The sequence below is a fragment of the Rutidosis leptorrhynchoides genome, chromosome 9, assembly GCF_046630445.1.
Source record: "Rutidosis leptorrhynchoides isolate AG116_Rl617_1_P2 chromosome 9, CSIRO_AGI_Rlap_v1, whole genome shotgun sequence".
Lineage (NCBI taxonomy): Eukaryota > Viridiplantae > Streptophyta > Magnoliopsida > Asterales > Asteraceae > Rutidosis > Rutidosis leptorrhynchoides.
The window spans coordinates 187,637,812-187,658,334 of record NC_092341.1 but is presented as its reverse complement, the minus strand read 5'-3'; the positions used below and the strand labels follow the sequence as shown (position 1 = coordinate 187,658,334).

The window sequence follows — 20,523 nt, the reverse complement described above, 5'->3', positions numbered from 1 at the left end:
AGTGCCCGCACAACTTACTTCCACGTAACTCATGGACCTATAAATAGGGAGCTTGGCCTCTCATTTTAGGTTGTTGTTGATTCTGGAAGGGTTGCCCTAGCCATATTGATTTCTCTCGTGACTTTGCCCGAGACTAAATCATTGTTTGGTTAAGGTAATTTGCGAAGACCGGGACATGGTTGTTGATCGTTTAGCACTTAACGAAATACGACACTAAGGTCCCAAAACCATAATCGACATCCACTATACCCCCTCATTGCACTCAATCCTTGATTAACCGTAATAGGATAATCTAGGATTGATCAATTGGCGACATCCGTGGGACACGAATAGAATTGAAATGAGAAATTCGCGTTCGTTTTAATCGAGCTATTCAACTCATTTTTTAATTCTAATCGTGTTGTTTTCTGTCTTATATTGCAGGAATAAGTAATTTATGCAACAGCAGTTGCAAGCAAAGCGAAATGACGAAGCAACAAAAGCTTTCGTTTACTAAGAAAGTTGTAAATGAGAATTTGAAAGTGCGTAAAGCGCACAAAGCTTGTGTAAGCGAAAGCTCGCTAGCAAAACTAAACAAAGAACAATATGCGAGAATAATAAGCACAATACATAAGAAAAAAGGATTTAAAAAGTGAAAAGCAGTAGAAATGTTTGAAAAATGGCAATTCGCGCCCATTACATTTCCATTTGAGCAAAGTCGCGAAATGAATGACATGCCGTTGGTCATATCGTGTAAAATTGCGAATACAGGGAGCACAATCATGAAAATTCATGTTGATACTGGCAGTAGTATTGATTTGATATACGAGCAATGTTTTTGCCAATTGCCAGAATGCATCAAAGTGGAACTAAAACCGACTGCGATATCCTTATCTGGTTTTGTGGGTGAATCTGCTTGGCCTATGGGGCAGTTATCCTTAGAAATTGAATTATGTGATGAAACAGAGGAAAAATTGACAAGGCAAGCGCGGTTAGATTTTTATGTTATATGCGCTACTTTGCGTTATAACATGTTATTGGGAAGATCTGCATTACGGAAGCTTGGGATAGTGCCATCTACAATACATGGAATGGTCAAATTCACTACCTGCAAGGGTGTGGCAACGATAAATTCTATGGCTATGCCATCGATTTGTGCGGCTATAAGCACGAAAGATGCAATTGTTCCGCATAAAATTGAAGACGATAATATGGTTGTTATAAATCCTAAGTATGTTGATCAAAAAATTAAAATTGGGATCAAGTTGAATGCAGAAATAAGAAAGAAGATTGTGCAGTTGCTGGTCGCGTATATGGATGTATTTGCGTGGAGTGAGCAAGATATGACCAGAGTTCCGCGTAATGTTGCAGAGCATAGATTAAATGCCAATCCTGCGTTAAAATCTATTGTACAAAAGCGCAGAGGAATGGCTCTAGACCGCATGAAGTGGTTGTCTGCGGAAGTTGCTAAATTGGTCAATGCGGGAATATTGCGCGAAGTAAAATATCAAACATGGGCTGCAAATCCTGTTTTGGTAAAAAAAGCCAGATGGTTCGTGGAGGATGTGTATAGATTTCAAGGACATAAATAAAGCTTGTTCGAAGGACAACTATCCACTTCCTGAAATTGATCTTAAAGTGGAATCTTTGCATGATTATCCCTACAAATGCTTTTTGGATGCCGCAAATGTGATGACCCGGGAATTTTCGACCAAATTTAAACTTAATCTTATATGATTTCGACACGATAAGCAAAGTCTATCAAACTGAGTCTCATAATGTTTGAACTATTTCCATGAATGCATTTGACTTTGACCATCTCCGACGATTCACGAACCATAGTTTGCAAATAAATATGCATATATATATATATATATATATATATATATATATATATATATATATATATATATATATATATATATATATATATATATATATATATATATATATAATAATTTGAAATTATAAAATAGAATTTAAACATATATATGATTTCTATACATAACTATCATTATATATATATATATATATATATATATATATATATATATATATATATATATATATATATATATATATATATATATATATATATTGTAATATACATATATATAAGAGATATAAATATTATGTGTTGAAACTTTTAATATAAATTTCTATTATGAAATAATATCTCTAATATATATGTCGAAGCATAAGATACCAAATTTATGGTTCTAAGATAAGTTCACACGTTTATTTTCATATCTACTCTTATCATCAACTTGTATGATCTTTTTCCACTATCTAAAATGTTGCTAGATATATATATATCCTTAGATAAGACAACTGTGATTATAGTTTATGTAGTGTACGGTTCCTTTATTGATGGAATTATTCAATATAGAATTACCATTACAATTCACAGCCCACGTGTTCCAACTTGTTAGATTATTAATTTGTATTATGGTTGTTTTGTTGAAAATTGGTACATGATACAACTAATATCCACTACTCCCTGTCTCCTTGATAAAATTCCCACTAGTCTTGTCTCTTTTATTTGATAAGAATTTATCTTCACAATAGGCACATAATTGAGTTATGATTGATAACTGTTTTGTTTCTTTTCTATCTAACTTATATATATATGTATACAAGTGTAAATTGATTTATATAAATACATAAACCAATCACATTTACATGAATTACCTCCCTCTCTTTAATCGACCCTCTCTCCCTCTTAAAATTCTGGTTGCTGTTTCGAATCTCCACTATAACTTTAAACTACCTTGAGCAACCCACAATAACTCTACTAGTCTTTTAACTGCTACTTCCTTTCATCCTATTTCGAAACCAATCGATACCCATTATTGTTATTACCATTCTTATTTCTGATTTTCTGTCCAAACACCCCCACTACCACGACACTTTAGTTTCTGTTTTGCTGCAAACACCACCATAACCATCCATCAATCGCCACTGTACTGTTTAACATTTTATTTCTGTGGATCGAGCAACACCAACCAAACCTACCAATTGTACTATAGTTTTGGTTATGTTGATGCATCCTCACCACCTCAAATAACACCACAGCCATCACCACTCGCTACATACCATTTGTTTCTGTGTACTGTTACTAACAACCAACCATCGAAATTCCATTTAATCCACTAGCTGCTGCTACAATGCTTTCGTTTCTATTTCTATCCCAACAAAACAACCATCATAACCGTCACCTTATGTTTCCTCTTTAAATTTTTCTCGATCACTGAAAGAGCTGATGTTCTCGCTTCTGTTTTAGCTGTACACGACCATCACTTCACCCCTTGAACCACCACTAAACTTCAAGCTACCACTGCCATTTTTTTTTTTTTTTTTGTGATTTGATATACCTGCTACAAATACAAGAACACAAATACAAATACACACATATAATAATTAGTCATCACTATTTCTACTGCTAAATCGAATCACTCACCAACGGTATCATCATCACCATCGAGATATTACCACATTCATCACTATCGTCCTATATCTACCTACTCTATTTCTGTCCTATACAAAGATCACACAAATAAGAGCTTGTTACATACTAATGATTCAATCGACTATTACAATGAAGCATCTTCAATCATTGCTTGCTATTCATTCGATCAACACCCCGCCATCACTAGACGAACATTACCACACACACAAACAATTAAATTCATACAACTATTGCTACTACACATACAAGATTATTGTTCATATCCTAAGAAATTGATTGATAACAAAGTTAGATAAAACAGAACTTACAAATGTGGAAAATGAGTTAATAATTAATTAGCTACATTTGTAACAATACGATACTCAATGGTGATGATACAAAAAGTCTATGATGCGGCGGTGTAAATTGGCATTAACTGAGGTAACTCTAACTGTGTACTGTCAGAGTCGTCGAATACCAGAACGAGATTCTTCTGCTATGAAATAGCTTTGATGCACCCACCATTCAACAGAATCCACTTGAAAACCTTGACTACAAATAGATTCATAATAAATTATAGTTAGGGTTAGACAAAATCATACGAACTTAAGAGGAATTGAAATCTGATTTTGAACTATTGAACTGTACCGATAGAAAATTGGGTGCTTGAATGATGTTGGTTATGATACGGAGGTGAAGATGATGATGATGATGAGGATGATAATGATAGTTGATCAATTGCTCGATGATGAAGCTTTCTCCCTGTGGATCACCTCTGTTATCTCGATCTGAATTAGGGAAACCCTAATTAAACGAGTGTTCTTTATATTAGGTATTATTATTATTATTATTATTATTATTATTATTATTATTATTATTATTATTATTATTATTATTATTAATTATTATTATTATTATTATTATTATTATTATTATTATTATTATTATTATTATTATTATTATTATTATTATTATTATTATTATTATTATTATTGTTAGTATTGATAGATTATTTATTATTATTAACAAAATTATATCATAATTATTAGTATTATCATTAAACGTTATTAGTATTATCATTACAAACCAATTTTATAATTAGTACTATCTTTATCTTTATCATTAATATTAAAATTATCATTATTATTATTATTATTAGAATTATCATGATTTTTATCATAATTAGTATTATTTTTATCATTATTATTATTAATATAACTATTAATATTATTATTATTACAACAAATATTATTTATATAAAATATATTTATTACATACCTATACTAATATTACATAGTTATATTTTTAAACAAAATATTATTTTGATTAAGTGATACTTAATATTTAAATATATTATACAATATAGATAGTAATATGATTATATATATAAAAATTAATCTTAATAAATTATAAACGTACTTGATTAATATTATACGTGTTAATATATATACAAATGATATAGGTTCGTGAATCCGAGGCCAACCCTGCATTGTTCAATATAGTCATATGTATTTTTACTACAAAATACATTAGGTGAGTTTCATTTACCTTTTTACCCTTTATATTTTTGGGCTGAGAATACATGCGCAATTTTTATAATTGTTTTTATGAAATAGACACAAGTAATCAAAACTACATTGTATGGTTGAATGATTTTAATCGAATATGCCCCTTTTTATTAAGTCTGGTAATCTAAGAATTAGGCAACAGACACCCTAATTGACGCGAACTCTAAAGATAGATCTATCGGGCCCAACAAGTCCCATCTAAAGTACCAGATGCTTTACTACTTCGAAATTTATATCAAGTCCGAAGGAGGATCCCGGAATGATGGGGATATTCTTATATGCATATTGTGAATGTCGGTTACCAGGTGTTCAATCCATATGAATGATATTTTTGTCTCTATGCATGGGACGTACGTTTATGATAAATGGAAATATGAAATCTTGTGGTCTATTAAAATTATGAAATGATTATTTATGTTAAACTAATGAACTCACCAACCTTTTGGTTGACACTTTAAAGCATGTTTATTCTCAGGTATGAAAGAAGTCTTCCGCTGTGAAATTGCACATTTTAAAGATAGTACTTGGAGTCATTCATGACATATTTCAAAAGACGTTGCATTCGAGTCGTTGAGTTCATCAAGATTATTATTAAGTCAATTATAGTTAGATATATTATAAAATGGTATGCATGCCGTCAACTTTCAATGTAATGAAAGATTGTCTTTTCAAAAATGAATGAAATATTTGTAAAATGTATCATATAGAGGTCAAGTACCTCGCGATGTGATCAACTGTTGTGAATCGTTTATAATCGATATGGACTTCGTCCGGATGGATTAGGGTGGGTCTCTACAGTTGGTATCAGAGCTGGTATAACGCCGTCCATGTGTGGCGGGTTAGTCGTAAAGGCGGTTCTCACAGTGTTACCTGTGACGAAGCATTGGCTCTTACTCCTTGCGATCCCTTACGAGGGTTGGCAGTAGCCGAGAGGCAGGCCCTAAAATCAGTATCCGAGGTACACTCAGTGGTCACCAGGCAGTTAGTTGGGAAGGCACTGGGTGGGATGGTGGTTGTCCCCACTATATCTACAGTTGGTATCAGAGCGGTGGTCTTAGCGAACCAGGTCTTGCATTAGTATGTCTAATTGATAGTCGTTAAGATGCATTAGCGAGTCTGGACTTCGACCGTGTCTGCATGTCAAAAATTTTGCTTATCATCTTTGTCAGAAATCATCAGTTTATCATCCTTAGGAAATTACCTGCTTATCATTCTTAGTCTAGACACATCTTACTGCAATAATTGCATGAATAGTGTATAGACAAAAATCCATATCTTAGCATATCTGTCACTGTAGACCTTATCTGACACGTTTCCTTAATTTTCTCCGTAATTCACGGGATCTTTGGAAGTATGTATAGATATTCTATATATAGTTAGAATATCATTCGATATTCAAAAATCATTTCATATCAAAACCCTTTAACTGATCGTGAGAGATGAATCCTACACCTAGCTTGGATTACATTAGTTCCGAAAGCGATTTTGAGATGTATATTGAAGTAGACTCCGAAGTCAATGAACCAGAAGTGCCTCAACCATTTAGTTATTTTTCTTTCTGGAGGAGATGGGGATGGGTCCGAGACTTACTCGTTCAATGGAGAAATGAAGAAGGTGAGCCCTACCGTGAACCAAACTTACCTCTTAACATCGGAGAATATGATGTACTCACCGGTGAACCTATGCGCAATACTGTATTCACCCTTCTTGCTAAAGTTTTCCACCTTGAAGGTCGCATTACTGCAATCTCAGAAAATATTCAACCTCTACTTCCGAATACCAATCGAAACGGAATATTAGAAGAAGTTAGGGAACTTCGAATTGGTAATCAAGATCTATCGAATCAGATGAGTGGATGGATAGAAATGATAGAGGGTAGGATAGAAACCCTGACAAGAATGGTGCGTGATTTACAAGCTATACTTACTACATCAACATCATCACCAACCTTAGCACCAACAACACTTGTAGCACCGACAACAACAATACCATCATCAGCAGCACCAGCAGCATAACCAGTACCAACAAACAACAACTTCATCACACGTCTCAACCTCGCAACCTATACCTCAAGCATAATCATCGTTCTACGAATCGTTCTACATAAACTATCTTCGTCCTTCATGGCGATTATGTAATCCCTAATGTTTTAGAGATTATGTACTCTAGTTCTAGCCGTAAATCTGATGAGTTCAATATGACATTGACTCATTAAATCCATGATTACGTCTGAAGAAAATATATATGCATATATGTTTTCATAAAGATTGTAATTCAAAGATTTATTGTACAAACTGCTAATAGTGAAACACTTTTAACGGGTAGGTAATGTAGTGACCCGAAATTTTCCATGTTTATATATATTAAATGAAATTGTTATTTACATGATTAAGTGTTTCTAACATGTTAAGCAATCAAACTTGTTAGGACTTGATTAATTGAAATAGGTTTCATATAGATAATTGACCACCCAAGTTGACCGGTGATTAACGAACGTTAAAACTTGTAAAAACTATATGATGACATATATATGGATATATATATATATATATATATATATATATATATATATATATATATATATATATATATATATATATATATATATATATATAGTTAACATGATATTATAATAAGTAAACATATCATTAAGTATATTAACAATGAACTACATATGTAAAACCAAGACTACTAACTTAATGATTTTGAAACGAGACATATATGTAACGATTATCGTTGTAACGACATTTAATGTATATATATCATATTAAGAGATATTCATACAACATATTATCATGATAATTTAATAATTTAAAATCTCATTTGATATTATAAACATTGGGTTAACAACATTTAACAAGATCGTTAACCTAAAGGTTTCAAAACAACACTTACATGTAACGACTAACGATGACTTAACGACTCAGTTAAAATGTATATACATGTAGTGTTTTAATATGTATTCATACACTTTTGAAAGACTTCAAGACACTTATCAGAATACTTCTACTTAATAAAAATGCTTATAATTACATCCTCGTTCAGTTTCATCAACAATTCTACTCGTATGCACCCGTATTCGTACTCGTACAATACACAGCTTTTAGATGTATGTACTATTGGTATATACACTCCAATGATCAGCTCTTAGCAGCCCATGTGAGTCACCTAACACATGTGGGAACCATTATTTGGCAACTAGTGTAACGACCCGACAAAATCGTCATTGACGGTGCCGTTAACTTAGGTCCCGTTACGTGGTCGTAGTCCCTATATGAGACACGTTTGACCAAAATTATGTCGCATTCATTTGAAACGTACAAAACTTACAAAGTTTAGTTTACAAAACCGTTAGACAACAATTTTAAGTTTGCAAAAGTATAAATTATAAATGAGATAACTTGCGACATAATTAGTTTAAAATCACGGTTGCTATAAATAGCGTAAGTATGTAAACGATATGTTTGAATCCAAAGGTGCTATCACTAGCGTATGTATGTATGTATGTATGCTTGACCCCAAGCAAGAAATCAGAGTGTATGCATGTATGCTTGACCCCAAGCAAGTATGAGTGTACGCGGAAGCATGTATCAAATACCCAAGTATGAACCTGAGAAACATATAGAAAACTGTCAACGAAAAACGTTGGTGAAAATCATAGGTGTTTTAGTAAACGTTGTATTTGAACCACAAGATTTAATATAAGATGATTATCAAAATCATTTGCATTCCAAAAGTTGTTATTTGTATCCCGGGCACCCAATTATCAAACTTAACTGTTTTGCACCCTTTGCGTAGTGTTAGAACATACACTAGACCCGAAAATATATTTCATCCGCTAACGGTAGCGAACCGTCCGAATGAGGCTCGTCAAGCCCATGTGATCACATAATATAAGTTCACGTTTACACCCTGCAAGTGTAACTAATGATAATTGAATTGAGGCTTTTTGTTCAAACCCGTACGTGGAATGTTCGTTTTCGAACTTGTGTTCAAGTGTAAAAGTATGATACGTATATGTTTCTCATCCCATAGTTTAAAGCATAAAAGTTGTTGAAAGATGGGACTATGATCTCACCTCGAGTGCACGAGTATAAATGTACTTCACAAAGTAAACGTGTGCATGAATGTTGCTTAGCCTTGACCTAAACAAGTAAGTTGTATCAATTAACCGGTTACGACACAAGGTCGGGCGAAATGTGTTCAATTAGTCCTATGGCTCGTTATGACTCGAATAATATAGCATGTGAATCACGTTGTCAAGTTTTATGCAAGAATCAAGTATAAAAGAAGATTAGAATGATTGCATAAACGTTTGGTTAAGTTTGACTAAAATTCAAACTTGGTCAAAGTCAACGAAAAAGTCAACACGTTCGGGTCGGGTCCCAAACTATTTTTCTAAGCTTAGAAGTCATATATGAGCATGTTGGCCAAGTTACATGTTAGTCGGAGGTGCCTAGCATAGCAAACATTTTTCGAAATTTGACAAAGTAGGTCAGAACCCAAACACGGCTATTGCCGCGCCGCGGCCAGAGGTGTCGCGCCGCGACATTAGGCGTGGCCTGGTACCTGGTCAGTTTCAAAAGTTCAAGTCTTGATCCAAAATTCAATTTAGCACAAAACGCAAACCGTAAACACTTAGAATACGCATCTTATATCATTGGAAAGCTCTTTTGACAAGGAATACAATTAACTACCTTTCACAAGCAAAAACATCAATTACAATAACCGAAAACTCGTCAATTGATCAAGAAAGGTTTATTTTCAAAGTTTCAAGTTTGTAAAACGTATTTTATGATTCGGGAATCCAATTTACATGTATTATATGCCGTTTTGAAGGTAATGAAACATACAATACAATTAAATACTTACTAACAACATTAACAAGCATTCAATGCATCAAAATCTCGTTTTAAAGTTCATTAAACCCTAACCAAAATCATGAATTCAACCATTTTGTAAATGAAGCTTTTCTAAATCAACTTACACATCAAAATGAAGCTAATGATGCTAGTAACACTTTTGATACATGAACTTTAACATTTAAAAAACATTTAATCTTCCAAAATGCAAGATTAAGCAAACCCATTTCAAATGTTCAAACTAGTTACTTAAAACAACAAATCGAGCAAACAAAATATATATTCATGTTACACACGAGCCATAGACACTAACTAACACCATTTCAAGTATAAAAACAAGAATTTAGAGAAAATCTAGAGTTTTAGAAATGTTACCCAAACTTGATGAAATTGGTACCAAAATGTAGAGGATGAAGAGAGGATCACGAATATGTAATTTGTTTTGATGTTTGCTTCTTGATTCGGATTTGGATGATGATCTTTGTTGAGAGAATTTGAGAGAAAATGGTGAAAGTGTTAAGAAAATGGAAAAAGAAAGTGGTGGATAATGAGTGGTGGTGGTGGGATTGACTAGTTGACCTAGTCAACTAGTTTGATCCCTTGGCAAGTTCGGTCCCTCAAGTTTCAAAGCGGGTACGGGAATTAACCAAACGAATATTTTAAAAACGCTCGAGTAAACGAGTGATGTTATAATTAAATAACGGGAATATTATGAACGCTAGTCAACTGAAAATACGAATTTAAATAACGAAAGATATTATTTTAAAAAAAAAAGACGGTGTTAAAATAAATTTAACGGAAAAACGCGGGATGTTACATTACCTACACCTTAAAAGAAATTTCGTCCCGAAATTTAGTTGGAAGTAGTAGTTGTTTCTTCTTCGAAATGTTGTGTTGCCGATTCTACGAATAAGTGAAGGTACTTCCTTGAGTATTTCAACGAACCTTGACATTTGGGATTTTACGTTGTTTTAAAGTTTGGTTTCACGATTTATAATTCAACCGGTCCTCCTAGGAAGTGAAGTTTGTCATCGATAGTAAGTTCATCGCAAGGAATAACAAGTTCTTGTTTCGCAAGACACTTCTGTAAGTTGATTCATAGAATGTAGGATGAACGGAGACTCAAACGTGTCGGAAAATCTAAACGGCTAGTAACGGGTTCAAAACGTCCCCGGATTCTAAAAGGTTTTGTGTATCGCAGATTTAGCTTTCTATGTTTCCCGAAACGGATTGCACCTTCTCAAGGTGCGACTTTTAACATTACGCGGTTGCCCACTTAGAATTTGAAATGTTTACGTCTAACATCGGTGTAGCTCTTTTGGCGAATACGGGCCGTCTTGAGCCCTTCTTGGAATTGAATAATTTTTCGGTTGTTTCATGAATGAGTTCGGGTCCGGTGGTTTGCTTGTCACCTACTTCGGCTCAACGATTAAGAAAACGATAATTGCGGCTATACGGGTCCTCGAAAAGTGTGACGTTAATACTCGAATGAAAATTATTGTAGTAAGAGAATTCGGCTAAAGGCAACTACTTTTCTCAAGTAAATTGAAGTTGATAACGCAAATTCATTTTATGGTTTCTAAGGTTTGAATCGTATGTTTGCTCGGTCCGTCGGGTTGTGGTTGATGTGTTGTACTCATGTTTAAACGTGGTCCCGAGGCTTTTTGTAAGGCACCTCGAAATCTAGAAGTGAAACGAGGATCTCGATCCGAAACGAAGTATATCTCCACAAGATATATTTCGAACAAGTTTTTGTTTCTCAAGAATTTCGCGCCGCGGAAAATTTATCGGTTTTCGAAGACGTTTATTAGAGCAAGTTTCGTATCGGGTTCTGAAAAACGTTCATTAGGACTATTCACCCTCGTGGTGAATACTTGTATAATGTGAAGAGTCTATCCCTCCATTGAGAATTTGAAATAAATATTTCCTTATACAAAAGTGCGAGTGTAAGGCGAGAGAGGTTTCCGCCTCGATGTGAGCATACCAAGCATTTGTAGTTCGTCGATAAAATTATACGAAAACGAGATAGTATACACGTGTAACGTATGTTTGAAAATGAAAGAATTTATCATTCCTTCGGAAGCATGGGTATGGTTCGACAATAATCGAAGATGTGTCCCTGGTATGGTTGTTATCAACATTCTCGGAGTTTTTGGATATTCAAACAAGAAAAATGAAGTCATGTACATGGCACATGGTGGTGATTAGGTTGATCGAGTCCAATCACCATCACGAATCATTAGAACTTTGGTATGGCTTACCGTAATATAACCACGTTGATCGAGTGTCGTTATATAACGCTAACTCATACCTCCATTCCCACATCACTCCATAACATCAAGTTCGTGTAACTGTGAAGATCTAGAATGAACAAAGTGTAACGACGTCTCAAACGTGACTCGTATTAAATCGAAAGAATTTCTGCAACTCTAAAGAAGCGTTCCCCGAGGGAAGTGTATAAATGTTTGTTCACGTCAAAGCGGTTCGAGTCAGACAATAATGTATTCAGGTATGAAAAGAGTAACGAGTCATGATAACGAGTAGCACGCAACCGTAGTGATAAATGTTGATGACGATACTCACCTAGAGTAGTGATGGTAGTAACACCAAAAAGTAGATAGTAAGAAACACCAGTGGGAAACCAATAGTAAGTTGAAACGGTGGCAATTAACAATCCGGGAGACAGAGTTCCCGAACAAGTGTGACTAATGAAGTCGTCGTCATCCATACGTGTATGAATCTTGAATTTACGTGTGTTACCAGAAAGTGGCAGAATACGGATTCGTATGATGAAAGCTTGGTACCATCAAGAAGTTTGCCTAAGAATGATTCAAGTATAATGCACAAGTAGTCAAGTAAGTGCTATCTATAGCAAATGTATGTCAGAATGCAATGGCTAACTATCCGGTTGTAGTCTAGATTCACTAATGCGTCCCAACGACTCTGTCAGACACACTAATGCACATCCTAGTTCCCTACAACCAATGCTCTGATACCATCTGTAACGACCCGACAAAATCGTCATTGACGGCGCCATTAACTTAGGTCCCGTTACGTGGTCGTAGTCCCTATATGAGACACGTTTGACCAAAATTATGTCGCATTCATTTGAAACGTACAAAACTTACAAAGTTTAGTTTACAAAACCGTTAGACAACAATTTTAAGTTTGCAAAAGTATAAATTATAAATGAGATAACTTGCGACATAATTAGTTTAAAATCACGGTTGCTATAAATAGCGTAAGTATGTAAACGATATGTTTGAATCCAAAGGTGCTATCACTAGCGTATGTATGTATGTATGTATGCTTGACCCCAAGAAAGAAATCAGAGTGTATGCGTGTATGCTTGACCCCAAGCAAGTATGAGTGTACGTGGAAGCATGTATCAAATACCCAAGTATGAACCTGAGAAACATATAGAAAACTGTCAACGAAAAACGTTGGTGAAAATCATAGGTGTTTTAGTAAACGTTGTATTTGAACCACAAGATTTAATATAAGATGATTATCAAAATCATTTGCATTCCAAAAGTTGTTATTTGTATCCCGGGCACCCAATTATCAAACTTAACTGTTTTGCACCCTTTGCGTAGTGTTAGAACATACACTAGACCCGAAAATATATTTCATCCGCTAACGGTAGCGAACCGTCCGAATGAGGCTCGTCAAGCCCATGTGATCACATAATATAAGTTCACGTTTACACCCTGCAAGTGTAACTAATGATAATTGAATTGAGGCTTTTTGTTCAAACCCGTACGTGGAATGTTCGTTTTCGAACTTGTGTTCAAGTGTAAAAGTATGATACGTATATGTTTCTCATCCCATAGTTTAAAGCATAAAAGTTGTTGAAAGATGGGACTATGATCTCACCTCGAGTACACGAGTATAAATGTACTTCACAAAGTAAACGTGTGCATGAATGTTGCTTAGCCTTGACCTAAACCAGTAAGTTGTATCAATTAACCGGTTACGACACAAGGTCGGGCGAAATGTGTTCAATTAGTCCTATGGCTCGTTATGACTCGAATAATATAGCATGTGAATCACGTTGTCAAGTTTCATGCAAGAATCAAGTATAAAAGAAGATTAGAACGATTGCATAAACGTTTGGTTAAGTTTGACTAAAATTCAAACTTGGTCAAAGTCAACGAAAAAGTCAACACGTTCGGGTCGGGTCCCAAACTATTTTTCTAAGCTTAGAAGTCATATATGAGCATGTTGGCCAAGTTACATGTTAATCGGAGGTGCGTAGCATAGCAAACATTTTTCGAAATTTGACAAAGTAGGTCAGAACCCAAACACGGCTATTGCCGCGCCGCGGCCAGAGGTGTCGCGCCGCGACATTAGGCGTGGCCTGGTACCTGGTCAGTTTCAAAAGTTCAAGTCTTGATCCAAAATTCAATTTAGCACAAAACGCAAACCGTAAACACTTAGAATACGCATCTTATATCATTGGAAATCTCTTTTGACAAGGAATACAATTAACTACCTTTCACAAGCAAAAACATTAATTACAATAACCAAAAACTCGTCAATTGATCAAGAAAGGTTTATTTTCAAAGTTTCAAGTTCGTAAAACGTATTTTATGATTCGGGAATCCAATTTACATGTATTATATGCCGTTTTGAAGGTAATGAAACATACAATACAATTAAATACTTACTAACAACATTAACAAGCATTCAATACATCAAAATCTCGTTTTAAAGTTCATTAAACCCTAACCAAAATCATGAATTCAACCATTTTGTAAATGAAGCTTTTCTAAATCAACTTACACATCAAAATGAAGCTAATGATGCTAGTAACACTTTTGATACATGAACTTTAACATTTAAACAACATTTAATCTTCCAAAATGCAAGATTAAGCAAACCCATTTCAAATGTTCAAACTAGTTACTTAAAACAACAAATCGAGCAAACAAAATATATATTCATGTTACACACGAGCCATAGACACTAACTAACACCATTTCAAGTATAAAAACACGAATTTAGAGAAAATCTAGAGTTTTAGAAATGTTACCCAAACTTGATGAAATTGGTACCAAAATGTAGAGGATGAAGAGAGGATCACGAATATGTAATTTGTTTTGATGTTTGCTTCTTGATTTGGATTTGGATGATGATCTTTGTTGAGAGGATTTGAGAGAAAAGGGTGAAAGTGTTAAGAAAATGGAAAAAGAAAGTGGTGGATAATGAGTGGTGGTGGTGGGATTGACTAGTTGACCTAGTCAACTAGTTTGATCCCTTGGCAAGTTCGGTCCCTCAAGTTTCAAAGCGGGTACGGGAATTAACCAAACGAATATTTTAAAAATGCTCGAGTAAACGAGTGATGTTATAATTAAATAACGGGAATATTATGAACGTTAGTCAACGGAAAATACGAATTTAAATAACGAAAGATATTATTTTAAAAAAAAAGACGGTGTTAAAATAAATTTAACGGAAAAACGCGGGATGTTACAACTAGCAAGAAATATCTCATAAAATTACAAAAATATGAGTAATCATTCATGACTTATTTACATGAAAACAAAATTACATATCCTTTATATCTAATCCATACACCAACGACCAAAAACACCTACAAACACTTTCATTCTTCAATTTTCTTCATCTAATTGATCTCTCTCAAGTTCTATATTCAAGTTCTAAGTGTTCTTCATAAATTCTACAAGTTCTGCTTTCATAAAATCAAGAATACTTCCAAGTTTGCTAGCTTACTTCCAATCTTGTAGATTGATCATCCAACCTCAAGAAATCTTTCTTATTTACAGTAAGATATCTTTCTAATACAAGGTAATACTCATATTCAAACTTTGATTCAATTTCTATAACTATAACAATCTTATTTCGAGTGGAAATCTTACTTGAACTTGTTTTTCGTGTCATGATTTTGCTTCAAGAACTTTCAAGCCATCCAAGGATCCTTTGAAGCTAGATCTATTTTTCTCATTTCCAGTAGCTTTATCCAGAAAACTTGAGGTAGTAATGATGTTCATAACATCATTCGATTCATACATATAAAGCTATCTTATTCGAAGGTTTAAACTTGTAATCACTAGAACATAGTTTAGTTAATTCTAAACTTGTTCGCAAAAAAAAGTTAATCCTTCTAACTTGACTTTTAAAATAAACTAAACACATGTTCTATATCTATATGATATGCTAACTTAATGATTTAAAACCTGGAAACACGAAAAACACCGTAAAACCGGATTTACGCCGTCGTAGTAACACCGCGGGCTGTTTTGGGTTAGTTAATTAAAAACTATGATAAACTTTGATTTAAAAGTTGTTCTTCTGGGAAAATGATTTTTCTTATGAACATGAAACTATATCCAAAAATCATGGTTAAACTCAAAGTGGAAGTATGCTTTCTAAAATGGTCATCTAGACGTCGTTCTTTCGACTGAAATGACTACCTTTACAAAAACAACTTGTAACTTATATTTCCGACTATAAACCTATACTTTTTCTATTTAGATTCACAAAATAGAGTTCAATATGAAACCATAGCAATTTGATTCACTCAAAACGGAATTAAAATGAAGAAGTTATGGGTAAAACAAAATTGAATAATTTTTCTTGTTGTAGCAACGTGAAAATTGGTAACAAATCTATATTAATCATATCCTAGCTAACTTATATTGTATTATACATGTATTCTAATATATTATGTAATCTTGGGATACCATAGACACGTATGCAAATGTTTTGACATATCATATCGACCCATGTGTATATATTATTTGGAACAACCATAGACACTCTATATGCAGTAATGTGGGAGTTATATAAACAGGGTTGAGGTTGATTCCAAAAATATATATACTTTGAGTTGTGATTTAGCCTGAGACGTGTATACACTGGGTCGTGGATTGATTCAAGATAATATATATCAATTTTTTTCTGTACATCTAACGTTGGACAACTAGTTGTAGGTTACTAACGAGGACAGCTGATTTAATAAACTTAAAACATCAAAATGTATTAAAAGTATTGTAAATATATTTTGAATATACTTTGATATATATGTACATATTTGTTATAGGTTCGTGAATCGACCAGTGACCAAGTCTTACTTCCCGACGAAGTAAAAATATGTGAAAGTAAGTTATAGTCCCACTTTTAAAATCTAATATTTTTGGGATGCGAATACATGCAGGTTTTATAAATGATTTACAAAATAGACACAAGTACGTAAAACTACATTCTATGGTTGAATTACCAAAATCGAATATGCCCCTTTTTATTAAGTCTGGTAATCTAAGAATTAGGGAACAGACACCCTAATTGACGCGAATCCTAAAGATAGATCTATTGGGCCTAACAAACCCCATCCAAAGTACCGGATGCTTTAGTACTTCGAAATTTATATCATATCCAAAGGGTGTCCCGGAATGATGGGGATATTTTTATATATGCATCTTGTTAATGTCGGTTACCAGGTGTTCCCCATATGAATGATTTTTATCTCTATGTATGGGATGTATATTGAAATATGAAATCTTGTGGTCTATTGTTACGATTTGATATATATATATATATATATATATATATATATATATATATATATATATATATATATATATATATATATATATATATAGGTTAAACCTATAACTCACCAACATTTTTGTTGACGTTTAAAGCATGTTTATTCTCAGATGAATATTAAGAGCTTCCGCTGTTGCATACTAAAATAAGGACAAGATTTGGAGTCCATGTTTGTATGATATTATGTAAAAACTGCATTCAAGAAATATATGTCGATGTAATATATTTCTATTGTAAACCATTATGTAATGGTCGTGTGTAAACAGTATATTTTAGATTATCATTATTTGATAATCTACGTAATGCTTTTGAAACCTTTATTGATAAAATAAAGGTTATGGTTGTTTTAAAAATGAATGCAGTCTTTGAAAAATGTCCCATATAGAGGTCAAAACCTCGCAACGAAATCAATTAATATGGAACGTTTATAATCAATATGAACGAGACATTTCAGTTGGTATCCGAGCGTTGGTCTTAGAGAACCAAAATTTTGCATTAGTGTGTCTTATCGAGTTTGTTAGGATGCATTAGTGAGTCTGGACTTCGACCGTGTTTACTTGAAAAATGATTGCTTAACAAATTTTGTTGGAAACTATATATTTTTAACATGTGAATATTATGTGATATATTAATCTCTTAACACGTTTGATATTATGTGATAGATGTCTACCTCTAGAACAAGTCCCATTGAATCACCTAATAATAATGAAGAGTCAAATGTAAATTGGAATGATTCGTGGACTGATTCACAAGTTCCCGAAAAGGAACCGGAAGAAGAGTCGGAACCGGAAGAAGAATCGGAAACGGAAGAAGAATCAGAACCGGAAGAAGAAATAGAACCAGTGGGGGAAATAATAAAACGGTTAAGTAGAATAAAATCCTCAACCAACCGACCAAAGTTAATTATGGTCAATGGTGTTTCCGCCAAGGAAGCAAAGTATTGGGAGGATTACCAATTCTCTGATGAATCGGATCCCGACAAGGATTCCGATGATATTATAGAAATTACCCCAACACAATTTAATAAGGCAAAAGAGAACAATAAGGGAAAGGGCATAAAAATAGAGAAATTTGATTCCAAACCCGATGAACTTTATATGTATCGTCAACACCCGTATTTTTTAAGTTCTGACAATAACCTGGGAACCTCTAAACCACCAGGTTTTTCTAAACCAATGTGGAAAACGACGGCTCGTATTAGGGGAACATCATATATCCCTAGGAACTTGGCAAAACGAACCAAAACCGAAGAAGAAGAAACGAGCGAGTCGGAATAAGATAGTTGTATTCATGTGGTGTAATATATGTAATATAGTGTGTTTATACTTTATGATATATGTAAAAATTGCTTGTATTAATAAGTATTTTTTTTATGAATCTAACTCTTGTCTATTTTACAGTATAAAAACACAAAAATGGATAGACAACCCAATATTTTAAGAGACCTACCCGGAGACATGATTGATGAAATCTTGTCTAGAGTCGGTCAGAATTCCTCGGCACAACTATTTAAGGCGAGATTAGTTTGTAAGACATTCGAAGAATGTTCCAAGAATGCCTTGGTTTATAAAAGGCTTTCATTCGAAAGATGGGGGATATCACATTGGGAAATCCATAAGTTACGATGTGTTTACTTTGATGCATATATTGCGGGGAACCCAAATGCTATTTTACGCAACGGGTTAAGAAATTATTTTGACTCAATATATCCGAATATAGGACTTCGTGATTTAGAAAAAGCAGCTAACATGCAACATAAAGAAGCATGTTATGCTTACGGGTTAGTAATGTTCGCTTCTCACCAAAGTGAGAACAAGAACATCGGGCTACAACTATTAAACAAAACGTTCTCACAAGTGATGGACTCAGTAGTTGGGGTGAGAAACAAAGTTTTTAGATTGTTATGGGACTGTTGGACATTACGTAACCCTCGTCCCTTTGACGACATTACAACATGCTGTCTTATCAATGGCCATAACGGTTATGTTCCACAAGACCAAGGATGGGAAGTAGTCCTAGTAAAACCAGAATGCATGACTTGTTTCTGGACGTATGAATTACGTGTCTTTATTGCCTTTGCTGAACGACTTGTGTACTAGCTAGAATTATCTTCACAACTATCTTGTATCAAAGTTATTGTGTGCTATATTTCATGTTATATGTAAAATAAGCGGTATTGTAAGTTTGTAAAATATTGTGAAAAAGTTTGAACGCGAAATATTATTATAATCAGTTTTTCATATAGAATTGTAGTAGTTGAATTGTATATTAGCTACTAAGTATGAATTTAACGGGTAGGTACTACCCGAATTAAAGAGTATAAAACGCTAATATGAAGAAAGAGCATTTATAAATAAGTTCATATTACGCTACGAAATACTATTGACTACTCTTGATATTCTATATGATTAACTCGTTTCATTTGACTATTTTGAAGGAAATGGCACCGACTACTCGACACACCTTGAATATGAGCGAAGAGGAATTTCGTGCCTTTCTTGCTTCAAACATAGCCGCAGTAAAGGCTGCGCTACATACCAACAATAACCTTGGATCTAGCAGTACAGGAAATCGTGTAGGATGCACCTACAAAGAATTCACTGCCTGCAAACCTTTGGAATTTGATGGAACCGAAGGACCGATCGGATTGAAACGGTGGACCGAGAAGGTCGAATCGGTGTTTGCCATAAGTAAGTGTACTGAAGAGGACAAAGTGAAGTACGCTACGCATACCTTCAGAGGTTCTACGTTAACATGGTGGAATACCTATCTAGAGCAAGTGGGAAAAGATGATGCTTACACACTACCGTGGTCAGCATTCAAGCACTTGATGAATGAGAAGTACCGTCCCAGAACCGAGGTCAATAAGCTCAAGACAGAACTTAGAGGGTTACGAACCCAAGGATTTGATATTACCACGTACGAAAGACGATTCACAGAATTGTGCCTATTGTGTCCGGGAGCGTTCGAAGATGGGGAAGAGAAGATTGACGCGTTTGTGAAAGGATTACCGGAAAGAATCCAAGAAGATATAAGTTCACACGAGCCCGCCTCCATACAACAGGCATATAGAATGGCTCACAAACTAGTGAAC

At 34.1% G+C, this 20,523-nt stretch overlaps 1 protein-coding gene and 1 long non-coding RNA gene across 2 annotated transcripts; one reads left to right on the top strand and one right to left on the bottom strand.

Annotated features, from left to right (window-relative positions):
* Positions 1-704: 704 nt before the first annotated feature.
* Positions 705-1,571, top strand: LOC139868480 (uncharacterized). Its single transcript, XM_071856815.1, has one exon. The coding sequence runs from the start codon at positions 705-707 to the stop codon at positions 1,569-1,571; it is 867 nt and encodes a 288-aa protein (XP_071712916.1).
* A 6,972-nt stretch (positions 1,572-8,543) lies between these two features.
* On the bottom strand, positions 8,544-10,281 carry LOC139867173 (uncharacterized). The gene is made up of 3 exons (XR_011765773.1): positions 10,233-10,281; positions 9,074-9,140; positions 8,544-8,605 (listed from the first exon to the last, which is right to left on the bottom strand). It is a non-coding gene; the product is annotated as an uncharacterized lncRNA (long non-coding RNA).
* Positions 10,282-20,523: the final 10,242 nt, after the last annotated feature.

What these genes read in the sequence shown, in the direction of transcription:
- LOC139868480 (XM_071856815.1), top strand. Translation starts at nt 705, where the DNA reads ATGAATGACATGCCGTTGGTCATATCGTGTAAAATTGCGAATACAGGG.